General features: G+C 40.6%; 1 protein-coding gene across 2 annotated transcripts; it reads left to right on the top strand.

Moving 5' to 3' along the window:
• The first annotated feature begins 12,919 nt into the window (after window positions 1-12,919).
• dynlt2b (dynein light chain Tctex-type 2B) lies at window positions 12,920-26,443 on the top strand. 2 transcript variants are annotated; one of them, XM_039000752.1, is made up of 5 exons: window positions 12,920-13,092; window positions 15,788-15,921; window positions 20,206-20,275; window positions 25,644-25,707; window positions 25,790-26,443. In XM_039000752.1, the coding sequence occupies exons 1-5, from the start codon at window positions 13,034-13,036 to the stop codon at window positions 25,835-25,837; spliced, it is 375 nt and encodes a 124-aa protein (XP_038856680.1). In that variant the 5' UTR covers window positions 12,920-13,033; the 3' UTR covers window positions 25,838-26,443. The 2 variants fall into 2 exon arrangements, with proteins under 2 accessions (XP_038856680.1, XP_038856681.1); XM_039000753.1 differs by lacking the exon at window positions 12,920-13,092 and adding an exon at window positions 13,155-13,230.
• Window positions 26,444-26,809: the final 366 nt, after the last annotated feature.

The raw sequence follows: 26,809 nt of genomic DNA, 5'->3' as shown, positions 1-26,809 counted from the left end.
GACCTGATGATTTAGGTACAATAGATGTTTTTTTTTTGTTCTATAACTTCAATCTCCACTTGATAGCATAACACACATATTGTAAATTAATATTGTAATGAACCTTTAACATCTTTTACTTTTAATCAACAAAAAAAAACGATGTTCTATATTACTAATTTTATATTTAATTTAATTTAATATAATTCATATTTTAGTCATTTAGCAGACACTCTTATCCAGAGCAACTTACAGTTAGTGCATTCATCTTAAGATAGCTAGTTGAGACAACCACATATCACAGTCGTAGTAAGTACATTTTTCCTTTAATTAAGAAGTTATCAGCAAAGTCAGTGCTAGTAGGAAAAGAGAAGTACAATATACTTCATCAAATATACACAGTGTTGTATATATTTTCATCACTGTGCATACAGTATTGTTTATACTTCCTGTATATTTGTCTTATCCCAGGAACCCAGTTACCAGTTTTCATTGACTAGAGATATGATCCACAAATATTCCTTGGACAAAAATGTCTTCATAGGGATATATTACAAAAATTAGAATGCCTTTTAGAAGGTATGAGAGTGCCTTCAGAAAGTATTCATACCCCTTGACTTATTCCACATTCTGTTGTGTTACAGCCTGAATTCAAAATTGATTGAATAGATTTTTTCTCTCAATCATACCCTGAAATGACAAAGTAAAAACATGCTTTTAGAAATGTTGGCAAATTTATTTAAAATGAAATACAGAAATATCTACTTTACGTAAGTATTCACACCCTTGAGTCAATCCATGTTAAAATCCCATTTGGCAGCGATTACAGCTGTGGTCTGTCTGGGTAAGTATCTAAAAGCTTTGCACAACTGGATTGTACAATATTTGCACATTGTTATTTTTTTTTATTCTTCAAGCTCTGTCGAGTTGGTTGTTGATCATTGCTAGACAGCCATTTCCGATTATTGCCATAGATTTTCAAGACGATTTAAGTCAAAACTGTAATTAGGCCACTCAGCAACAATCAATGTTATCTTGGTAATCAACTCCAGTGTACATTTGGCCTTGTGTTTTAGCTTATTGTCCTGCTGAAAGGTGAATTTGTCTCCCAGTGTCTGTTGGAAAGGAGGCTGAACCAGGTTTGACCTGTGCTTAGCTCTATTCCGTTTCTTTTTACCCCCCAAAAAACTCCCGATGACAAGCATACTCATAACATGATGCAGCCACCACCATGCTTGAAAATATGAAGTGGTACTACTCAGTGATGTGTTGTGTTGGATTTTCCCAAAAAATAACGCATTGTATTCAGGACATAAAGTGAATTGCTTTGCCACATTTTTTTGAAGTTTTACTTTAGTGTCTTATTGCAAAACAGATGCATGTTTTAGAATATTTGTGTTCTGTAAAAGCTTCCTTTTTACTCTGTCAATTAGGTTAGTATTGTGGAGTAACTACTATGTTGTTGATCCATCCTCAGTTTTCTCCGATCACAACCATTAAACTCTGTAACTGTCACCATTGACCTCATGGTGAAATCCCTGAGCAGTTTCCATCCTCTCTGGAACTGAGTTAGAAAGGATGCCTGCATCTTTGTAGTGACTGGGTGTATTGATACACCATCCAAAGTGTCATTTATAATTTCATCATGCTCAAAGGAATATTTGCAACAAGGCACTAAAGTAATACTGCAAAACATGTGGCAAAGCAATTCACTTTTTTGTCCTGAATACAAAGTGTTATGTTTGGGGCAAATCCAATACATCAAATTACTGAGTACCACTCTCCCTATTTTCAAGTATAGAGGTGGCTGCCTCATGTTTCGGGTATGCTTGTAATCGTTAAGGACTGGGGAATTTTTCAAGATAAATAGGGAAACAGAATGGAGGCCAAATGCACAGGCAAAATCCTAGAGGAAAACCTGGTTCAGTCTGAGTTTCACCAGACACCGGGAGATGAATTCACCTTTCAGCAGGTATATAACCTTAAACGCAAGGCCAAATCTACACTGGAGTTGCTTACTAAGAAGAGGACAGTGAATGTTCCTGAGTGGCCTATTTTCAGTTTTGAATTAAATCTACTTGAAAATCCTTAAAAGACCTTAAAATGGTTGTCTAGCAATGATCAACAACCAATTTGACAGAGCTTGAAGAATATTGAAAATAATCATGGGAAATGTTGCAGAATCCAGCTGTGGAAAGCTCTTAGAGACTTGCCCAGAAAGACTCACAGCTGTAATCGCTGCCAAATGTGCTTCAACAAAGTAGTGACTCGAACATTTATTAACCCAGGGGGTTGAATACTTACATTACAGAGTATTTTGTGTAGATCGTTGACAACAAAAAGACAATGAAATACATTTTATCCCAATTTGTAACACAACAAAATGTAGAAACAGTCAAGGTGTAAATACTTTTGGAAGGCTCTGTAATTGTATGTGTGGGCTACAGAGATGAGGTAGTCATATAAAAATCATGTTAAACACTATTATTGCACACAGAGTCCAAGCAACTTGTTAGGCACATTTTTACTCCTGAATTTATTTAGGCTTGCCATAACAAAGGGGTTGAATACTTATTGACTCAAGACATTTCATCTTTTCATTTTTTAAATTAATTTGTTAAAAAATGTCAAAAAATATAAATCCACAGGTATTGTGTGTAGGCCAGTGACACAAATCTCAATTTAATCCATTTTAAATGCAGGCTCTAATACAACACAATGTAGAAAAAGTCAAGGGGTGTGAAAACTTTCTGAAGGCACTGTATATAGGCCTACTGTACCCCAATTCAAAGAAAGGCTATGGAGAACTTTGTCACATTGTCACATATTCCACAAGCAAAAAGTCACAAAAACATTGGGATTAATTATACAGCCCATTTCGCCACTATGGCCTATTTATTGCCTTAATTCCCTTATCCTACCTCATTTGCACACACTGTATATATACTTTTTTTCTATTGTATTATTGACTGTATGTTTTGTTTTACTTCATGTGTAACTCTGTGTTGTTGTATGTGTCGAACTGCTTTGCTTTATCTTGGCCAGGTTGCAATTGTAAATGAGAACTTGTTCTCTACTGGCCTACCTGGTTAAATAAAGGTGAAATTTAAATAAAATGAAATAAAAACACCATCTTGGTTGTTCAGAGACATACCATACATACTCTGTGCTAGTGAGTATCACCACCTCTGACCTGTGAGTTCGATGATAAAGAGTTGGGTTACTAAAGTTCCTTTTCCTATAGTTTAAGTCATAACTTTTACAGATCAGGAATTTATGAGAAATAATAATCCTTCAACATTTGATCCGAACATACACAGTCACTGCCATTCTAGTAGGCTACATCTACAGTACATAGTACATAGAGAAAGATGGCCTACCGTTGAACAGCACGATGAGGACAACCAGTAATAAAGGCTTTGAGCTAGAGTAGTAGAACATGATACACGAGGACTGGATCACAAGAATGGAGCTTCTATATCCTTGGCTTCTATCCTTGGCCTAAATTATGTGTCTGCCCCGTCTGTCTCCACTCGTCTAATGCCTGATCTGTTTCTTCTTTTCCTCAAACTTGAGCTCATAGTAAAGAGAGAAATGCTGACAGGAACTAGCTTGAACCCATATGTATGTGCAACTTCAAGCACCTCCTGTGAACAAAGGCTTCAAAGGGGTTCTGGGACTTGTGGTGCAGACTTGTGAGTGTGTCAAGCGTGCCAATAAAAGTCAGAATAATGTTTCAGTTAAAGAGATAGTTCACCTTAAAAGAAAAGTAGCCTATGTCAGACATTGCCACACCCTGACCTTAGAGAGCCTTTTTATGTCTCTATTTGGTTTGGTCAGGGTGTGATTTGGGGTGGGCATTCTGTTTTGTTTTCTATGTTTCTTTATTTCTATGTTTTGGCCGGGTATGGTTCTCAATCAGGGACAGCTGTCTATCGTTGTCTCTGATTGGGAACCATACTTAGGTAGCCCTTTTTCACTCCTTTCAGTGTGGGTAGTTAACTTTGTTTGTGGCGCTAATGCCCTGTAAGCTTTACGGTTGTTTCTTTCGTTTGTTGTTTTGTTGGCGACATTTTAAATAAAAAGGAAAATTTACGCTCACCACGCTGCACCTTGGTCCTCTTCTTCTGACGGCCGTGACAGACATTGTCACACCTCACAACTGTTTTGGAACCAAAGCCAAGCTGGGTCCATGCCACAGCACCTATGAGCCAATCAAATTGTAAGAAATAAAGAATGAAAGTATTCCAAGACACTTCTGATATATCAAAACATATATTTTCATGAGTACCACTTGCATAAACAGTAAGCATGACATTAGATGAGGTAATCAGATGCCAAAACAGCAGTTTGAAGCTTACTGGAGATTCTATGAGGACATGTCAGAGAGAGAGTTGTCGGTGGTCTACAGTAGTGGAGGAATCAAAACAAAGGGTTTTGTTGTGGTGTCTGTGGTCGTTGGGAGGGGCGTCCTCTTCAGCTGTTTTTTGTGGTCCTGCTGACATCCTTCTGCTGTGTGAATCCTACCATCTTCTTGTCACTTTAAACTGAGACCACAATTGTTAACTGACTGACTTATCAGCAGTCTCTTTATCATTTTGTACTGTAACAAATGCACTCTCTGGAAACATACCTACTTTGAAGGTTTATTTTTCACACTCCGGCTTGAAGTTCCCCCTCAGTGCAGATGGGATCTAGTCTGACTATCCATCCACATCAAACTGACCAAAACACCACTTCCACTATCGTTTCTTCTTCACAATGAATGTATGTAGCAATCGATAGAGCAGCAGAATTAAATTCATTATGCTCATCCTTAAATTCAGGATGAGCAAAATGGGATAAGCTTCCGCTCCCCCAATCCTAACCTCAATCATTTAGGGAAAAAATTCAAAACTGACCCAAGTCACGTCTAGGGGCAATATCAGCCTACCTACACATGAGGGAACAGGCAAGCTTCTCTGGAGAGGGACATCTGTTTTGGGGGGAAATCTGTAAAATCCTACAGTATACCCGGTCTAAGGCGTATGGTTTTTTCTCAATAGAAAGGGTGAAGTCAATTCCCGTTGTAGCGTATGTCTTTGCTCAAATTCAAGAAGAAACACGATTCTAAAGCCTCGCACTGTGAAGTGAACCTGGCTCGGCCTGGCTGGCCATGGTCGATTTTTGTGTTTCCACTGCCTCCAGAATATATAAATGTTATGTTGTTAGCTAGCCAATGTGACTGTGCGGGTATCTTTGCTAATGTTGCAAGCTAGCTAGTAATTGTAGAAAGTCCTTTGGCTACAACTAGCTAGATAACTAGCTAGCTAGCAAGATGTGGAAGAAATTGTATTCAACCTCACCACGCTGTAACTAACATTACCCCATACTCCCGATGCCAGCTAGTCAAATGTTTAACTTGTTAACTAGATAAATGGTTAGCGCCGTCGATAGCAAAACAGGCTAGCTAACTAGTTTAATTCCTAACCTTGCTTGCCATGGCAGCTAGCTAAGTGTTTAGCTTGATAGCTATCTAAATGGTTAGCGTTGTTGCTAGCATGACATCCTAGCTAGTTATCTTAATTCCTAACCTACTGTATTTATCGAAGAAATGTTTAAAAAAGGTATAATTTTTGTGAATGATATCATAAATAGGACTGGTGGAGTAATGTCACACATGCAGCTAACACAGACATATGGAAATGTCTGCTCTACCCAAAATTACAACCAATTAATTGCAGCATTACCACAAAAATGGAAGAGGCAGGTGGAAGGGGATAAAAGTAAGGAACTTGTATGTCGGCCTTATATTAAAGAACATAAATGGTTAAAGAAAAGTGTGATAAATAAAAACATATACCAATTTCATTTAAGGACCAAAAAACTTACAGCTGTGCCATATAAATTGCAAAATAGTTGGGAAGAGATTTTCGATGTACCCATTCCATGGCACATGGTTTATGAATTGATACGCAAAACAACGCCGGATTCAAAACTTCGAATTTTTCAATTTAAATTATTGTACAAAATTCTTGCAACTAATAGAATGTTATATATATGGGGGATACAATCTTCCCAGCTCTGTAGATTCTGCTGTGAGGAGGCAGAGTCATTAGACCATTTATTTTGGTATTGTCCGCATGTAGCTCGTTTTTGGTCACAGGTCCAGGAATGGTTGAAGAATTGCAACATTTGCGTAGAACTAACGCTACAGATAGCAATACTGGGGGATTTGAAAAGCCATAGTCAATCAATCAATAATATAATAATTATTTTAGCAAAAATGTTTATTTTTAATTTACAATCCGTGGAAGCTATGAGAATAGGAAGATTCAAATCTTTTGTAAAGCATCACAGCACAGTTGAAAAATATATGGCAAATAAAAATCCGAAATGGATGATGTTGGAAGATAGATGGGAAAGGTTGAGTGGAGCTGAAGGGTGGGACTAATAACAAGATAAACAATGTAGGGCATACGGGATCTCTGAAATGTGTATAGGTGCGGAGCTATTGTGAAATAGCACAGTTACAAGTGGAAATCAAACTGGATGGACAACAGAAATAGAGGAAGGACTAAGAACAAACAAGAGAGAACTATTATAAAGTAGACTGTGTCTGTAAAATGTGTATAAGATGTATAAATTGAAGGTAAAAACAGAAATGTTTATCAGTTTACTCCAATTGGGGGATCGGTGGTAGGGTTTGCGGGGAATAATAATAAAGGTATACTCTTTAAAAAAAGTATGTATGTCTATGTAGGTATGTGTATGTATATATGTGTATATGTATGCATACGTGAATGGATATATATATTTACCCAAAAAAATATGGGGGATTGGAAATGATGCAGACAATTACATTGGAAGCAACATTCTTTCCGCAATATTAAGCTGATCCACCCCCCCCAAAAAAATAAAAAAAATAAAAATAAAAATAAAAATCCGAACCTGCTTTCCACTAGCTAGCAGGCTAACCAAACACACCAGACGACAGGTTTGATAGGATGTAGCTAGCTAGCTTTCAATACAAGAACATTCCTGTGTCCAGTTTTCTGAGGGTTAGGCATAGGGTTACAAAATCTGTCGGCTGTATATTCACTGCCTAAAAATATTTGGTATGCTGTGCTCTTCTCTTATACCAACACGTAGGCCTAAACACCAACACATAAGCCTAAATGTAACAGTATAACTTTAAACCGTCCCCTCGCCCCGACACGGGCGCGAACCAGGGACCTTCTGCACACATCAACAACAGTTACCCACGAAGCGTCGTTACCCATCGCTCCACAAAAGCCGCGGCCCTTGCAGAGCAAGGGGAAACCCTACATCTAGATTTCAGAGCAAGTGACGTAACTGATTGAAACGCTACTAGCGCGTACCTGCTAACTAGCTAGCCATTTCACATCCGTTACACTCACCCCCCTTTCAACCTCCTCCTTTTCCGTAGCAACCAGTGATCCGGGTCACGGCACCAATGTAACAGTATAACTTTAAACCGTCCCCTCGCCCCGACACGGGCGCGAACCAGGGACCTTCTGCACACATCAACAACAGTTACCCACGAAGCGTCGTTACCCATCGCTCCACAAAAGCCGCGGCCCTTGCAGAGCAAGGGGAAACCCTACATCTAGATTTCAGAGCAAGTGACGTAACTGATTGAAACGCTACTAGCGCGTACCCGCTAACTAGCTAGCCATTTCACATCCGTTACATAAACACCTTTGACATTTGGTTTAGTAGGCCATATTTCACACTCATCATTGTTTTTAATAATGCACTACATGACCAACATTATGTGTACACCTGCTGGTTGAACATTTCATTCCAAAATCATGGGCATTAATATGGAATTGGTCTTTGCTGCTATAACAGCCTTCACTCTTCTGGGAAGGCTTTCCACTAGATGTTGGAACATTGTCGCATGGACTTGCTTCCATTCAGCCACAAGAGCATTAGTGAGGTCGGGCACTGATGTTGGGCGATTAGGCCTGGCTTGCAGTCGGCGTTCCAGTTCATCCCAAAAGTGTTTGATGGGGTTGAGGTCAGAGCTCTGTGCAAACCAGTCAAGTTCTTCCACACCGATCTCGACAAACCATTTCTGTATGGACCTCGCTTTGTGCACGGGGGCATTGTCATGCTGAAACAGGAAAGGGCCTTCCCCAGACTTTTGCCACAAAGTTGGAAGCACAGAATCATCTAGAATGTCATTTTATGCCGTAGCGTAAAGATTTCCCTTCACTGGAACTAAAGGGCCTAGCCCATTTGGGCAGGTAGTGTTCTCCTGGCATCCACCAAATCCAGATTCGTCTGTCGGACTGCCAGATGGTGAAGCGTGATTCATCACTCCATTAAAAAGGTTTCTACTGCTCAAGAGTCCAATGGCGGTGAGCTTTACACCACTCCAGTCAACGCTTGGCATTGCGCATAGTGATCTTAGACTTGTGTGAGGCTGCTCGGCTATGGAAACCCACTTCATGAAGCTCCCGACGAACAGTTCTTGTGCTACCGTTGCTTCCAAAGCCAGTTTGGAACTCGTTAGTGAGTGTTGCAACCGAAGGCAGACGATTTTTACGCGCTACGTGCTTCAGCACTCGGCAGTCCCTTCTGTGAGCTTGTGAGGCCTACCACTTCGCGGCTGAGCCGCTGTTGCTCCTAGACGTTTCCACTTCAAAATAACAGCACTTACAGTTGACCAGGGAAGATCTAGCAGGACACAAAGTTGACGAACTGACTTGCTGGAAAGGTGGCACCCTATGACAGTGCCACATTGAAAGTCACTGAGCTCTTCAGTAAAGCTATTCTACTGCCAATGTTTGTCTATGGAGACACAGCATGGCTGTGTGCTTGATTTTATACACCTGTCAGCCACGGGTGTGACTGAAATAGCAGAATCCACTTATTTGAAGGCGTGTCCATAATACTTTTGTACAGTGTATTTTTGAGGTCGACCAATTATGATTTTTCAACACCGATACCGATTACTGGAGGACCAAAAAAAGCCGATACCAATTAATCGTCCGATTTTTTAAATATATATATATATAAACAGTTGAAGTCAGAAGTTTACATACACCTTAGCCAAATACATTTAAACTCAGTTTTTCACATTTTCTGACATTTAATCTTCGTAAAAATTCCCTGGCTTAGGTCAGTTAGAATCACCACTTTATTTTAAGAATGTGAAATGTCAGAATAATAGTAGAGAAAATGATTTATTTTTCACTTTCCCAGTGGGTCAGAAGTTTACATACACTCAATTAGTATTTGGTAGCATTCCCTTTAAATTGTTGGGTCAAACGTTTCGGGTAGCCTTCCACAAGCTTCCCACAATAAGTTGGGTGAATTTTGGCTATTCATCCTGACAGAGCTGCTGTAACTGAGTCAGGTTTCTAGGCCTCCTTGCTCACACACGCTTTTTCAGTTCTGCCCAGAATGTTCTATAGGATTGAGGTCAGGGCTTTGTGATGGCCACTCCAATACCTTGACTTTGTTGTCCTTAAGCCATTTTGCCACAACTTTAGAAGTATGCTTGAGGTCATTGTCCATTTGGAAGACCCATTTTGCGACCAAGCTTTAACTTCCTGACTGATGTCTTGAGATGATGCTTCAATATATCCACATAATTTTACTTCCTCATGATACCATCTATTTTGTGAAGTGCACCAGTCCCTCCTGCAACAAAGCACCCCCACAACACCGTGCTTCACGGTTGGGATGGTGTTCTTCGGCTTGCAAGCCTCCCCCTTTTTTCCTACAAACATAACGATGGTCATTATGGCCAAACAGTTCTATTTTTGTTTCATCAGACCAGAGAACATTTCTCCAAAAAGTACGATCTAGGTTCCCATGTGCAGTTGCAAACCGTAGTCTGGCTTTTTTTATGGCGGTTTTGGAGCAGTGGCTTCTTCCTTGCTGACCAGCCTTTCAGGTTATGTCGATATAGGACTCGTTTTACTGTGGATATAGATTTTTTTGTACCTGTTTCCTCCAGCATCTTCACAAGGTATTTTGCTCTTGTTCTGGGATTTATTTGCACTTTTCGCACCAAAGTACGTTCATCTCTAGGTGACAGAACGCGTCTCCTTCCTGAGCAGTTTGACGGCTGCGTGGTCCCATGGTGTTTATACTTGCGTTTATACTATTGTTTGTACAGATGAACGTGGTACCCTCAGGCGTTTGGGAAAAAAATTCTGAGGTCTTGGCTGATTTCTTTTGATTTTGCCATGATGTCAAGCATAGAGGCACTGAGTTTGAAAGTAGGCCTTGAAGTACATCCACAGGTACACCCCCAATTGACTCAAATGATGTCAATTAGCCTATCAGAAGCTTCTAAAGCCATGACATAATTTTCTGGAATTTTCCAATCTGTTTAAAGGCACAGTCAACTTAGTGTAAGTAAACTCCCGACTTGTGAGTCGGGAGTGTCATTAAGTGTGACACTCCAAAGTGTCATTAATTCTTATAAAAGTACATATTGTGGCAGATTTTTTTATTTTATTTTTGTCTCTTGGTCTATAGCAGTCTGCAGGATCTGTATGGAGAAACCAAGGAATCAACTCCATGAATGTATATCTGATCCATCGCAGGTTTTGTGAAGCACCTGCAACCAGAACACCTATACATAAGTAAATAGCCTTTTTTTGGGGTGAGGGTGGGGGGATTTCTATACAATCTTTTTGTATTTATTTTTTATTGGTTCATGGTGGAGTCACATTACTACAAAGGTGTTACAAGTATCTCTGTGTTAACCAGCGCAGTGAGGGGCAAGCAGCAGGGAGGCAGGAGTGGATTGGGCCAGGCTGTACTGGTTCTAAACCAGGCAGTCAGGCTGTACCAGGCAGCTGGTTGGTGTTGGCAGCAGAAAATCAAAAATAAAACGTGAACATCCAATGTAGTGTATAGTGCAGTGGCCCAATCTTGGCAACAACTCCACTGTTATTTTTACATATTCCCATGGTAGACCTCATCTGCTCATAGCCATATCTAATGCATTAGCTAACCTGCTCAGTTTACATACAGCATGGTATATAGCTCAATATCTGTCAGTCAATCACAGCTGGCTGAATTTTTTATAGTTCTGCTACGTGGACAGTACCTAGCTAGCTAGCTAACTACCTTGCCACTTTGGACAGCATACCTTTCGACACGGCGGTGGAAGCGTTGCTTAGAGCCCATTTGCTATTGAATGACCAATGGGGTGAGGCGTGGGTCTTGATGGTCTCAGAGTGCGTTTCAGTTCTTATTTGAGCAACGACGACCTTTGGGACTGGTAGTGACATCTCTGGGCTTCATGCCCTCTTCTATTTCAATTCAATTTAAGGGCTTTTTGTTGGCATGGGAAACACATGTTAACATTGCCAAAGCAAGTGAACTTGATAATAAACACTTAGTGAAATAAACAATAAAAATGTTACAGTAAACATTACACTTCCAAAAGAATAAAGACATTTCAAATGTCATATTATGTCTATATACAGTGTTGTACTGATGTACAAAAGGGAAAATAAATAAACCTAAATATAGGTTGTATTTACAATGGTGTTTGTTCTTCACTGGTTGCCCTTTTCTTGTGGCAACAGGTCACAAATCTTGCTGCTGTGATTGCACACTGTTGTATTTCACCCAATAGATATGGGAATTTATCAAAATTGGTTTGTTTTCGAATTCTTTGTGGTTCTGTGTAATCTGAGAGAAATATGTGTCTCTAATATGGTCATACATTTGGCTAGAGGTTAGGAAGTGCAGCTCAGTTTCCACCTCATTTTGTGGGCAGTGTGCACATAGCCTGTCTTCTCTTGAGAGCCAGGTCTGCTTTCGGCGGCCTTTCTCAATAGCAAGTCTGTACATAGTCAAAGATTTCCTTAATTTTGAGTCAGTCACTGTGGTCAGGTATTCTAAACCAAGTTTGTATCCTATTCCCAACCTGTACCCTTATCCTAAACCATGTTCATATCCTCTACCCAGGTATTCTGCTTCCAAATACTGGAGAATATGCCAGAGTTGAGGATGATAAAGAGTTTAACTGTAGCCAATTGGAATTTGTGGTCTACATCATCAACCCCACAGGCTTTTTTTGGGTTGGAGGGTTTGTATTTTGTCCTGTAGTTAATTCAATGTAATTGGAGAATCCAGTGAGTTCTGGTAGTCTTTAATAGTTGATTCTATTTGATCATGTATATGTTTTTGATGTTTGTTCTTTGTTATAGAGCCAAAAAGATTGGAGAAGTGGTTTATCCAAAGGTCAGGTTTGCCAAGGTACAAGTGGAACGGGGTGGTTCTCCTTTTTTTCTATCCTCAGCTTGATTTGTTTAAAACAAACTTTTATGGATTTAAAATGTAAAGAATTAAAGTAAAAATAAATAAATTAAAATAAGAGGAGGAGGGGTTGGGTAGAGGATATGAACCTGGTTTAGGGTAAGGGGACTTGGGTTGGGAGAAGGGGTAAATAACTTTATTAAAAATAGAAAGTAGGGCATGGAAACTTGTTGTTTAGGATACTAAAGAACAAGTTATTTCAGTCTCCTAATGACCTTTATTACCCATCCCCCCTAACCTCGCCTCCAAGTCAAGACTACCAATCCTAAATTGAGAGAAAAGATGACTTAAAGGAAGGTGAAACAAGAACCTTGAGTGAAAATATGTTGTTTGACCAAAGAAAGATTGGATGCAAATATCAACTGAATTCTTTCAAAATGTTTCATACAATTGAAATCACAATATTTTGTTTAAAAAAAAATCTCCCAATGTGCATTACTTCACTGTCGCTTACAATATAAATACTATTATTTACGTAATTTTTTCTTTTTGGCTAATTATTTTGAACTCAAATTGGCTCTTGGAAGATGTTGTCGTAACAACGTTCAACATTTGAAGTCTTGAACGAGACCTTGCGGTTCCAACAACCGTTGAGAGAAGGATACGCTTGGTTCTTTACACTTCCGGAAGCGGAAATGTTGTTATGGTAACATAAGCAAACGTTTATTCTGTCCTCTTGAGGCTTTAGCTCAATCTCCATGTTTTTATGTATTATTTGCTAAATTAGCTTTCTTACCATAATACAAACGCAGTTAAAATGGAGGGAGCAGATACTGGAGGAAATACTTACCTCATTAGACCGAATTATCATCACAAGTAAGTTGCCACACTCAATGCTAGCGGTAAAATTAGCTAGCTAACGTTAGCTATGTAAGAGAGGAAGAGGCGAAGTGAGATGTTTTATTGCGCCCACGAAAATAATTTGGGTGGTCGTTGGAGGTTCGAAGGAGTAAGGTAGTAGTGGTTGGGAGGAAATGGCGACTGCTTGAATCTGAAAGTGTCCAAAAGTGAAGTGTGTGACAATGAATGTAAAATAGTGAAATCAAAGAATGGAACAAAACGAGCAAAAGTTGTGGTAGAAGACAAGGATCGGCCCAATAATGCACTGCGTTAGGATATTAATTTGGGAACTCCATTTGTAATATAACGTTATAGGACTGAAGAAATGTCGATTCAATCAAGGTGACTAGAAGCGGCCGAGTTTTGGTTAATTGTGTTGATGAAGAACAGAAGAAGCGTGCGCTGGATCTGGCTAAGTTGTCCACGTCAGAAGTAACATGTATTGATCTTCGGAGTAGGGCGCCTGCCAAATGAGTTATAGCTGGAGTCTCGTTGGATATAGATGACGAGTACATTAGTCAGAAAATCACAGGAGTGATCAGTGTACGTCGCCTGACCCGTATGGTAAATGGAAGGAAGGAGAAAAGCCTATCGATGTTATTATTGTTTGAGGAGGGTGGATATAATTTGTGGAACGTTCCAAAAGGAATCTTTTACAAAAACTTCGTAAATGACAAGGTTGTCAACAAACAACGCATACAAAGTTGTATAGCGGCAGAATAAGATACCAGGTAGGGAGTTGGCTATTTAATTAATTAAGGTTTTCACTCACCACGTTTATTCTGGAAAATGTCTGCCCTCACTCTGGTAGCCTATGGACAAACATTAAGAATAAGCTACGTGGTAAGTTGATGCCTATCCGTCAGCTAGTTCAATTGATCATGCTACTTTGTATGCATTGTTTGTTAGCATTCTTGTACTTTACGAAGTTTTTGGAACAGATTCCTGTTGGAACGTTCCACAAAGTATACCCACCCGTTTGAGGAGACCTCTACCTAATGTGAGGTGTGCAGTGAGAGCATTTGTGTCCAAACATTACAATGTGGGAATTGTAAAGGATATGGTCACGTGTCAAATGTAGACGGGAGAAGTATAGTATTGAAGAATCTGTCAATGGGAAAACATTGCAACTGTGGTGGGGATCACACTCTGGACTTCCTCTGAGTATACTGTTAGGGTGAAGGAGGTTGAGGTGTCAAGGATCAGGGCTATGCAGCAGATCTCTTATGTGGAGGCGGTGAATAGAGTCGAAGGAGCAAGAGACAATAGTGTTGAAGATATGGTGGTGGATGTGTTGCAACCAGTTGTTTTAAGTCAATCGGGTGATCTGGAGTCACTCATTGTGAAGAGTGTATCCACAGTGATTAATTGTACAGCACAATTGTCAAAGAAGTCCAAGAAGCTGGACATGATTATATCTGCAGCCGAGAAGTTTTTGGGGCTCCAAGACTAAACGGCAGAAGCACTGCAAGGACTATTGTTGCTAGGAAATGTCCTGCCCTCACAGGAGTCCATTGAGCCTTTGTAGGGACCTGATTTTTATTTGTATTAAAAAAATAAATGTTTAATTAATTAATTTTTTGATAGTTTGCATGATATTAGATTTTTTTTTTACTTCCATAATTTCCTTTTTTGGGATCCTTATTATTCACCTGCACAGTAGGTGGCGGAATGCACATCATATTGTTGAGAACACAATTATACCATAGAAGAAGAATTTGTCCTCATGGAAATGTGTACATTGTACAGCGCCCCTGGAGCAATGTGTGTTAGCTAAGTGCACAGCGACAGATCTCCCACCCCCCCCCCCCCCCCCCCTGACTGTTCGGCTCTAACCTCTAGGCTAACGGCTACTCTAAAATACTTTGAGGAAGTGACACCTTTTTCTTTGGAGGTCAATGACAGTGTGTCAAAATAGGTCACCAAAAACACAGAATTGCTAATTCAGTACATGAGGCTTATTTTATCAAATAGAGGTTTGGTAATGGTTAGGTTGTTACTGATATAAGTGGATGCACGTGGCATTTCGGCAACTTACCCCAAAAACGACTTTGTATCGGAGTTGTGCCTGTTGTCATTGAGATTTGATCGACAACTCATCATGGATATAAACCCGTTTTAGCATCGCCATTGAGGGCTTCCACCATTTTAAAGTAGTCAACTGTGTGGGGATTCATGAGTTGGGAGCAATCAGCCAATGAATAAAAATAAAATGTACTACTTTAAAATGGCGATAGCCTCAATGGTGCTGCCCATACTGTCACAGACGCTATAATGGCACAGCTACACAGATGATTCCTCTCCATGTCTATGGCCTTTAGTTTACATGCCTATCTGCCCTCTCATTGGCTAGAATTGTCCTACCTGATCTCGCCTCCCACCTACCTGCCTTCCATATTTGAGGAAATATTTCACATTGTTAGAGCGGTCACTCAAATATCTTGCCAATATTATATACAGTCTTTACCTATGCCGCTGCAGCAGTCAATGTTCAAGACATTTTGTTGCACAATTTACTGTTATGTAGACTAGATATATAGCTAGCTATGAAACAAAATTAGTTGGCCATCTAGCTATCTAATATCTAGCTAGCTAACGTTAGTTAGCAGGGCAGCCTGGTGTGTGTCTCTGTCTTTCCCTCTCTTTATCTATCATTTTGTTTTTATTTCAGGTTCAAAGCAGCTGTTGTGAAGGAATGCATTCGTGATATCCTGAGAGAACAACTGTCTGGGGTGCAGTATGATCCGGATGAGGTCGGCGTTCTGTCCCGTTCATTAGCAGATTGCATAAAGGACAAACTGAAGGGTGAGAAACTACTCAGCCGTTACAAAGCCTCTGACTGCGGCTGACGTTGTGAAACAACTCTTATCCTAATAAGATTAGTAAATGTATAGTAATGAGAGTGTCTTTGGCTCTCACACCCCTCATCCCAACTCAGTCTTAAATAACTTATAGATCTGTCTATAAACTTGGGCGTCAGTGAGGATTTTCTGCGGTGGACAACTTGTTACAGCTGTTAAGTCATTGATAATAATCTGCCACATTTGTTTTTAATGTCATTATTTTAAGATATAATGGAAAAACATGGCTACATTTAATACAGTTCACGAGTTGCACCCTTTCTCATGGTTGGTGTCTTGACAGATTTGTCTAAAATCGTGTGACATAAAACACGACTTTTCTTACCTTGCATTTATAGCAGTGTTGTTTGGCCTTAAATCATATATTAAGCATGCATCAGTTTAAAAGAAGTCCTGGATACTTTGCTACCAGTAGACAACAAGAAATCCATAGGGGCCGACAAATTGGATCCTGGTTTGCTTAAATATGCAGCGGCCATTGTTGACTCAATAACGCACATTTTAATTTGACCATTGTTATCAGGAAATATGCCAAAAGTATGGAAATCAGCTCTTGTGCTGCCCCTACATAAGGATGGGGATAGTAGTGATCTCAATAAATATCACCCCATTTCAAGGCTTCCTTGTCTATGATTCTAGAATCCTTGGTAAATGTACAACTTTGCAATTTTTTTTCTTCATTCTGAGTAATGCATTTTGAATCTAAATCAATTTTATTTATTTTTATTTTATTTCACCTTTATTCAACCAGGTAGGCTAGTTGAGAACAAGTTCTCATCAATCAGGGTTTAGTCCTGGACCATAGTACTATTAAAACAACCACTTCAGTCCGGGTTTAGTCCTGGACATAGTACTATTAAAACAACCACTACAGTCAGGGTTTAGTCCTGGACATAGTACTATTAAAACAACCACTTCAGTCAGGGTTTAGTCCTGGACATAGTACTATTAAAACAACCACTACAGTCAGGGTTTAGTCCTGGACATAGTACTATTAAAACAACCACTACAGTCAGGGTTTAGTCCTGGACATAGTACTATTAAAACAACCACTTCAGTCAGGGTTTAGTCCTGGACATAGTACTATTAAAACAATCACTACAGTCAGGGTTTAGTCCTGGACATAGTACTATTAAAACAACCACTACAGTCAGGGTTTAGTCCTGGACATAGTACTATTAAAACAACCACTACAGTCAGGGTTTAGTCCTGGACATAGTACTATTAAAACAACCACTACAGTCAGGGTTTAGTCCTGGACATAGTACTATTAAAACAACCACTACAGTCAGGGTTTAGTCCTGGACATAGTACTATTAAAACAACCACTACAGTCAGGGTTTAGTCCTGGACCATAGTACTATTAAAACAACCACTTCAGTCAGGGTTTAGTCCTGGACATAGTACTATTAAAACAACCACTTCAGTCAGGGTTTAGTCCTGGACATAGTACTATTAAAACAACCACTACAGTCAGGGTTTAGTCCTGGACATAGTACTATTAAAACAACCACTTCAGTCAGGGTTTAGTCCTGGACATAGTACTATTAAAACAACCACTTCAGTCAGGGTTTAGTCCTGGACATAGTACTATTACAGCAACCACTACAGTCAGGGTTTAGTCCTGGACATAGTACTATTAAAACAACCACTACAGTCAGGGTTTAGTCCTGGACATAGTACTATTAAAACAACCACTTCAGTCAGGGTTTAGTCCTGGACATAGTACTATTAAAACAACCACTACAGTCAGGGTTTAGTCCTGGACATAGTACTATTAAAACAACCACTTCAGTCAGGGTTTAGTCCTGGATATAGTACTATTAAAACAACCACTACAGTCAGGGTTTAGTCCTGGACATAGTACTATTAAAACAACCACTTCAGTCAGGGTTTAGTCCTGGACATAGTACTATTAAAACAACCACTACTGTCAGGGTTTAGTCCTGGACCATAGTACTATTAAAACAACCACTTCAGTCAGGGTTTAGTCCTGGACATAGTACTATTAAAACAACCACTTCAGTCAGGGTTTAGTCCTGGATATAGTACTATTAAAATAACCACTTCAGTCAGGGTTTAGTCCTGGACATAGTACTATTAAAACAACCACTTCAGTCCGGGTTTAGTCCTGGACATAGTACTATTAAAACAACCACTACAGTCAGGGTTTAGTCCTGGACATAGTACTATTAAAACAACCACTACTGTCAGGGTTTAGTCCTGGACATAGTACTATTAAAACAACCACTACAGTCAGGGTTTAGTCCTGGACATAGTACTATTAAAACAACCACTTCAGTCAGGGTTTAGTCCTGGACATAGTACTATTAAAACAACCACTTCAGTCAGGGTTTAGTCCTGGACCATAGTACTATTAAAACAACCACTACAGTCAGGGTTTAGTCCTGGACATAGTACTATTAAAACAACCACTACAGTCAGGGTTTAGTCCTGGACATAGTACTATTAAAACAACCACTTCAGTCAGGGTTTAGTCCTGGACATAGTACTATTAAAACAACCACTACAGTCAGGGTTTAGTCCTGGACATAGTACTATTAAAACAACCACTACAGTCAGGGTTTAGTCCTGGACCATAGTACTATTAAAACAACCACGACAGTCAGGGTTTAGTCCTGGACATAGTACTATTAAAACAACCACTTCAGTCAGGGTTTAGTCCTGGACATAGTACTATTAAAACAACCACTACAGTCAGGGTTTAGTCCTGGACATAGTACTATTAAAACAACCACTACAGTCAGGGTTTAGTCCTGGACCATAGTACTATTAAAACAACCACTACAGTCAGGGTTTAGTCCTGGACATAGTACTATTAAAACAACCACTACAGTCAGGGTTTAGTTCTGGACATAGTACTATTACAGCAACCACTACAGTTGTTAATGAACTTGTCAATGCTTTAGACACTAAAATGAAATGTGCTGCTTTTTTGTTTGACCTGTCAAAAGTGTTTGATACAGTTGATCATGCTATTTTATTGTATAAGTTGTCCTCGATAGGTCAGAGCTCTGACACCTGTTCATGGTTTCATGATTATCTTAGTGACAGAACTCAGACCATCGTGATTTGATGGGGTTACGTCTAGAAGTACATAAAGGTGTACCGCAGGGGTCGATTTTGGAACCTATTTATATAAACACCATTGGTCAATCTGTGAAAAATAGTAAACTTCATCTATATGTGGATGATACTATTATGTATGCTGTTACCCTGACTGTTGATCTGGCTTTGTCAAAACTACAGTCAAATGTTATATCTATGCAGAAATCCCTTGCTGATTTTTTAAAAACTTGTACTTAGTACGGGCAAAACAAAATACATGTTGTTTTTAAACTCTCGTAAGAATGTTTCAGATGAACTACATGTTCACTCATTAGATGGTTCTCCAATCGAACGTGTTCCCCAATATAAATACTTAGGCTTTTGGATTGATATGGATTTGACCGTTTAAAAAAACATATATAGATGAGCTGGTTGAGAAGCTAAGATTAAAAGTTGTCTTTTTCTACAGAAACAGATGGTCTTTCTCTAAGCAGCAGGAAGCAGATTATTCAGTCAACCTTTTGATCTGTTCTTGATTATGGTGATATTATTTATCGAAGTGCAGCTGCTACTACTCTTAAACCTTTAGATGCCATCTACCATAGTGCACTTTGTTTTGTTACAGGGGACAGTTTTGATACTCGTCACTGTATCCTGTATTAAAAGGTTGGCTGGACTTCACTAAAAACCCATAGATCTCTACATGACTCCCTTTTTGTTTACAAGGCCCTTCTTCATAAACTTCCGTCTTATCTAACTTTGTTGTTGAAGTATAGACACCCGAGTTGCCTAACCTGTTCACAGGATTGGTTAACTATTGAGGTTTCTAGGGTCTCCACAGAGCTAGTGAAATCTGCTTTTAGTTTTAATGCACAGTATTGCTGGAACAAAATTCAAAATACATTTAATGTTGATGTTCTGGTGCCTTTCCACATTTGGAAAAGAGATATTGAGACCTGATGTCTTCCCTGTCAAAATAAAGGTTCAGTAAAAACACAAAATAATTAGACATTGAACTTGGACCCGGTAAGAATCCTGGATCTTGCTGTCAGACAGTTATATATATATATATATATATATATATATATATATTTTTTTTTTCTCAATTTACCTTGTAACAAATATGGTTAATGATAATGGTCTCTCTCTCCAATAACAGATGTGGGCTTTGACCGATACAAGCTGGTGGTACAAGTGGTAATTGGAGAGCAGCGAGGAGAAGGTGTCAAGTGAGTGATGTATCACTGGCTCCTATACCGTTTAGATAATATGCACGGAGGATGTGGCACTGGCTCATATACCGTTTAGATAATATGCACGGAGGATGTGGCACTAGCTCCTATACCGTTTAGATAATATGTACAGAGGATGCGGCACTGGCTCCTATACCGTTTAGATAATATGCACGGAGGATGTGGCACTAGCTCCTATACCGTTTAGATAATATGCACAGAGGATGTGGCACTAGCTCCTATACCGTTTAGATGATATGCACGGAGGATGTGGCACTAGCTCCTATACCGTTTAGATGATATGTACGGAGGATGTGGCACTAGCTCCTATACCGTTTAGATAATATGCACGGAGGATGTGTCATTGGCTCCTATACCGTTTAGATCATATGCACGGAGGATGTGTCACTAGCTCCTATACCGTTTAGATGATATGCACGGAGGATGTGGCACTAGCTCCTATACCGTTTAGATGATATGCATGGAGGATGTGGCACTAGCTCCTATACCGTTTAGATAATATGCACGGAGGATGTGGCACTGGCTCCTATACCGTTTAGATAATATGCACAGAGGATGTATCACTGGCTCCTATACCGTTTAGATAATATGCACGGAGGATGTGGCACTAGCTCCTATACCGTTTAGATAATATGTACAGAGGATGTGGCACTGGCTCCTATACCGTTTAGATAATATGTACAGAGGATGTTGCACTAGCTCCTATACCGTTTAGATAATATGCACAGAGGATGTGTCATTGGCTCCTATACCGTTTAGATCATATGCACGGAAGATGTGTCATTGGCTCCTATACCATTTAGATCATATGCACGGAGGATGTGTCACTAGCTCCTATACCGTTTAGATGATATGCACGGAGGATGTGGCACTAGCTCCTATACCGTTTAGATAATATCCACGGAGGATGTGGCACTAGCTCCTATACCGTTTAGATGATATGCACGGAGGATGTGGCACTAGCTCCTATACCGTTTAGATAATATGCACGGAGGTTGTGGCACTAGCTCCTATACCGTTTAGATAATATGCACGGAGGATGTGGCACTGGCTCATATACCGTTTAGATGATATGCACGGAGGATGTGGCACTAGCGCCTATACCGTTTAGATGATATGCACGGAGGATGTGGCACTAGCTCCTATACCGTTTAGATAATATGCACGGAGGATGTGGCACTAGCTCCTATACCGTTTAGATAATATGCACGGAGGATGTGGCACTAGCTCCTATACCGTTTAGATAATATGCACGGAGGATGTGGCACTAGCTCCTATACCGTTCAGATAATATGCACGGAGGATGTGGCACTAGCTCCTATACCGTTTAGATAATATGCACAGAGGATGTGGCACTGGCTCCTATACCGTTTAGATGATATGCACGGAGGATGTGGCACTGGCTCCTATACCGTTTAGATAATATGCACAGAGGATGTGGCACTGGCTCCTATACCGTTTAGATAATATGTACAGAGGATGTGGCACTGGCTCCTATACCGTTTAGATAATATGCACAGAGGATGTGGCACTGGCTCCTATACTGTTTAGATAATATGCACGGAGGATGTGGCACTAGCTCCTATACCGTTTAGATAATATGCACAGAGGATGTGGCACTAGCTCCTATACCGTTTAGATGATATGCACGGAGGATGTGGCACTAGCTCCTATACCGTTTAGATGATATGCACGGAGGATGTGGCACTAGCTCCTATACCGTTTAGATAATATGCACAGAGGATGTGGCACTAGCTCCTATACCGTTTAGATGATATGCACGGAGGATGTGGCACTAGCTCCTATACCGTTTAGATGATATGCACGGAGGATGTGGCACTAGCTCCTATACCGTTTAGATGATATGCACGGAGGATATGTCATTGGCTCCTATACCGTTTAGATCATATGCACGGAGGATATGTCATTGGCTCCTATACCGTTTAGATCATATGCACGGAGGATGTGTCACTTGCTCCTATACCGTTTAGATGATATGCACGGAGGATGTGGCACTAGCTCCTATACCGTTTAGATAATATGCACGGAGGATGTGGCACTGGCTCATATACCGTTTAGATGATATGCACGGAGGATGTGGCACTAGCTCCTATACCGTTTAGATGATATGCACGGAGGATGTGGCACTAGCTCCGATACCGTTTAGATAATATGCACGGAGGATGTGGCACTAGCTCCTATACCGTTTAGATAATATGCACGGAGGATGTGGCACTAGCTCCTATACCGTTTAGATAATATGCACGGAGGATGTGGCACTAGCTCCTATACCGTTTAGATAATATGCACGGAGGATGTGGCACTAGCTCCTATACCGTTTAGATAATATGCACAGAGGATGTGGCACTGGCTCCTATACCGTTTAGATAATATGTACAGAGGATGTGGCACTGGCTCCTATACCGTTTAGATAATATGCACAGAGGATGTGGCACTGGCTCCTATACCGTTTAGATAATATGCACGGAGGATGTGGCACTAGCTCCTATACCGTTTAGATGATATGCACAGAGGATGTGGCACTAGCTCCTATACCGTTTAGATGATATGCACGGAGGATGTGGCACTAGCTCCTATACCGTTTAGATGATATGCACGGAGGATGTGGCACTAGCTCCTATACCGTTTAGATAATATGCACAGAGGATGTGGCACTAGCTCCTATACCGTTTAGATGATATGCACGGAGGATGTGGCACTAGCTCCTATACCGTTTAGATGATATGCACGGAGGATGTGGCACTAGCTCCTATACCGTTTAGATGATATGCACGGAGGATGTGGCACTAGCTCCTATACCGTTTAGATGATGTGCACGGAGGATGTGGCACTAGCTCCTATACCGTTTAGATAATATGCACGGAGGATATGTCATTGGCTCCTATACCGTTTAGATCATATGCACGGAGGATGTGTCACTAGCTCCTATACCGTTTAGATGATATGTACGGAGGATGTGGCACTAGCTCCTATACCGTTTAGATGATATGCACGGAGGATGTGGCACTAGCTCCTATACCGTTTAGATGATATGCACGGAGGATGTGGCACTAGCTCCTATACCGTTTAGATGATATGCACGGAGGATGTGGCACTAGCTCCTATACCGTTTAGATAATATGCACGGAGGATGTGGCACTGGCTCATATACCGTTTAGATGATATGCACGGAGGATGTGGCACTAGCTCCTATACCGTTTAGATGATATGCACGGAGGATGTGGGACTAGCTCCTATACCGTTTAGATAATATGCACGGAGGATGTGGCACTAGCTCCTATACCGTTTAGATAATATGCACGGAGGATGTGGCACTAGCTCCTATACCGTTTAGATAATATGCACGGAGGATGTGGCACTAGCTCCTATACCGTTCAGATAATATGCACGGAGGATGTGGCACTAGCTCCTATACCGTTTAGATAATATGCACAGAGGATGTGGCACTGGCTCCTATACCGTTTAGATAATATGTACAGAGGATGTGGCACTGGCTCCTATACCGTTTAGATAATATGCACAGAGGATGTGGCACTGGCTCCTATACCGTTTAGATAATATGCACGGAGGATGTGGCACTAGCTCCTATACCGTTTAGATAATATGCACAGAGGATGTGGCACTAGCTCCTATACCGTTTAGATGATATGCACGGAGGATGTGGCACTAGCTCCTATACCGTTTAGATGATATGCACGGAGGATGTGGCACTAGCTCCTATACCGTTTAGATAATATGCACGGAGGATATGTCATTGGCTCCTATACCGTTTAGATCATATGCACGGAGGATGTGTCACTAGCTCCTATACCGTTTAGATGATATGCACGGAGGATGTGGCACTAGCTCCTATACCGTTTAGATGATATGCACGGAGGATGTGGCACTAGCTCCTATACCGTTTAGATAATATGCACGGAGGATGTGGCACTGGCTCCTATACCGTTTAGATAATATGCACAGAGGATGTATCACTGGCTCCTATACCGTTTAGATAATATGCACGGAGGATGTGGCACTAGCTCCTATACCGTTTAGATAATATGTACAGAGGATGTGGCACTGGCTCCTATACCGTTTAGATAATATGTACAGAGGATGTTGCACTAGCTCCTATACCGTTTAGATAATATGCACAGAGGATGTGTCATTGGCTCCTATACCGTTTAGATCATATGCACGGAAGATGTGTCATTGGCTCCTATACCATTTAGATCATATGCACGGAGGATGTGTCACTAGCTCCTATACCGTTTAGATGATATGCACGGAGGATGTGGCGCTAGCTCCTATACCGTTTAGATGATATGCACGGAGGATGTGGCGCTAGCTCCTATACCGTTTAGATAATATCCACGGAGGATGTGGCACTAGCTCCTATACCGTTTAGATCATATGCACGGAGGATGTGTCACTAGCTCCTATACCGTTTAGATGATATGCACGGAGGATGTGGCGCTAGCTCCTATACCGTTTAGATGATATGCACGGAGGATGTGGCGCTAGCTCCTATACCGTTTAGATGATATGCACGGAGGATGTGGCGCTAGCTCCTATACCGTTTAGATGATATGCACGGAGGATGTGGCACTAGCTCCTATACCGTTTAGATGATATGCACGGAGGATGTGTCACTAGCTCCTATACCGTTTAGATGATATGCACGGAGGATGTGGCGCTAGCTCCTATACCGTTTAGATAATATCCACGGAGGATGTGGCACTAGCTCCTATACCGTTTAGATGATATGCACGGAGGATGTGGCACTAGCTCCTATACCGTTTAGATAATATGCACGGAGGATGTGGCACTAGCTCCTATACCGTTTAGATAATATGCACGGAGGATGTGTCATTGGCTCCTATACCGTTTAGATAATTTGCACGGAGGATGTGGCACTAGCTCCTATACCGTTTAGATAATTTGCACGGAGGATGTTTGTTTTCCTTTCTCCCAAGCTACTATTTGTGTGCCCAATTTCAAGACCATCTCTGACCATCTTTTTAGTTCACAGGTCTGATGGACCCCACTTATCCTCATAGAAACATTGTTGAGCACTAGAGTGAACAAAGGTACCCTAAAGCTTTTAGTAGTAGTTGTATGTGGTGTATCCTTACAGGCTAAAACAGAACTAGACTGTAAGGGACTATGATCTGTCTCCTGTACCTTTTTATCAGGGAGCGTGCATGACACCTAGTGGTGGCTTTAATGTCAAAATGCATTATGTTGGTCTCTGTGGTTGTTATATTGTGATTTCCAAAGCTTCTTTCTTTGTGTTAAAGTTCATTTAAAAGGATCTGATGACTTCTTCCTGTCTCACCAGGATGGCTGCCAGGTGTTTCTGGGATGCTGACACAGACAGCTACGCTCAGGACATTTTCATGAATGTAAGAATTTTATCTTCCGGTCTGGTATGAGGAATTGTCATTTTTTGATAGTCCGTGATAATTACTATTTTCCCTCCTCTAGGACAGTTTGTTCTGTGTGGCGGCTGCTTTTGGCAGTTATTTCTACTGAGGACAAAAGAAGATGGGAAGATTTTGCAATAGCTTTGCTATTTTAAAAGCACTTTTGCAGTCATGACTTCAGTAATTGCATAATTACTTTGACACAAGAACTTTAAAATGAGAGTGCTCCACATAAGACGTCCACAAAGACGGGAAAAGGTCCACAAAGCATCTCCGAGTAGAAGTGATGATCCAGGATCAGTTTAACCTTTTTTTTTAGATCATAGTGAATAGGATTACATGGACAGATCCTAGATCAGAACTTCTACACTGAGATGCTTTGTGGATTCGAGTCTAGAACTTGCCCTTTCCCCGGAGAAGATGCACTGTGCAATCTCTGTTGTGTTTTTTTTGTAAGTAGCAGCAAATTACAGTTAAGTATCTGACAGAGGACTGTGGCCATGCTTCACTGCAGAGGACAACGAAACAGGCACTGTTTTATTCATACTAATGTCAGGGCAACCTGAGAATAAAACATGCATAACCTACACACAGACTGTGGCTGTAACATGGTGTTAAATTCTGTCTATCAATGTTTTCTTTCTAATGCGTGTCATTTTACATCACCCTTATTGCTATTTGTATACAAGATTAGTTTATTAAATGTAATTAATTTCAAATATATTGGCTATTTGACTTGTCATTGGGTACTGCAATTGACTCTTCAATTTAATACAGACATCCTTGCTAATGAGGAAGGCACAAACAAATGAGCAATTGTTAACTTCCTATCTTGTAGCCATAGATGCATGCACTTTATGTAGCTAGGTTTATCCAGCTAGTTCCCCAGTGAATATGTTTCCTGGTAATTACCTGGAAGCGCTAGCGTACTTTGCAGTTGGGTCCTCAGTACACTTTCGACTTTGAATTATTGTGTATCTCTCACCTCTCAAATGTGTCCCGTGTGGCTCAGTTGGTAGAGCACAGTGCTTGCAAGACCAGGATTATGGGTTCGATTCCCACGGGGGACCAGTATAGGAAA

Source organism: Salvelinus namaycush, chromosome 9, assembly GCF_016432855.1.
Source record: "Salvelinus namaycush isolate Seneca chromosome 9, SaNama_1.0, whole genome shotgun sequence".
NCBI classification, from domain to species: Eukaryota; Metazoa; Chordata; class Actinopteri; order Salmoniformes; family Salmonidae; genus Salvelinus; species Salvelinus namaycush.
The sequence above is the reverse complement of the archived record's forward strand: the minus strand, read 5'-3'. Positions and strand labels throughout refer to the sequence as shown.

Bases quoted from the DNA above. Each gene is read 5' to 3' on its own strand.
- dynlt2b (XM_039000752.1), top strand. From the start codon at position 13,034: ATGGAGGGAGCAGATACTGGAGGAAATACTTACCTCATTAGACCGAAT. The intron at 15,922-20,205 runs GTGAGAAACTAC...CTCCAATAACAG, and splicing joins CATAAAGGACAAACTGAAGG to ATGTGGGCTTTGACCGATAC. The intron at 25,708-25,789 runs GTAAGAATTTTA...TCCCTCCTCTAG, and splicing joins CTCAGGACATTTTCATGAAT to GACAGTTTGTTCTGTGTGGC.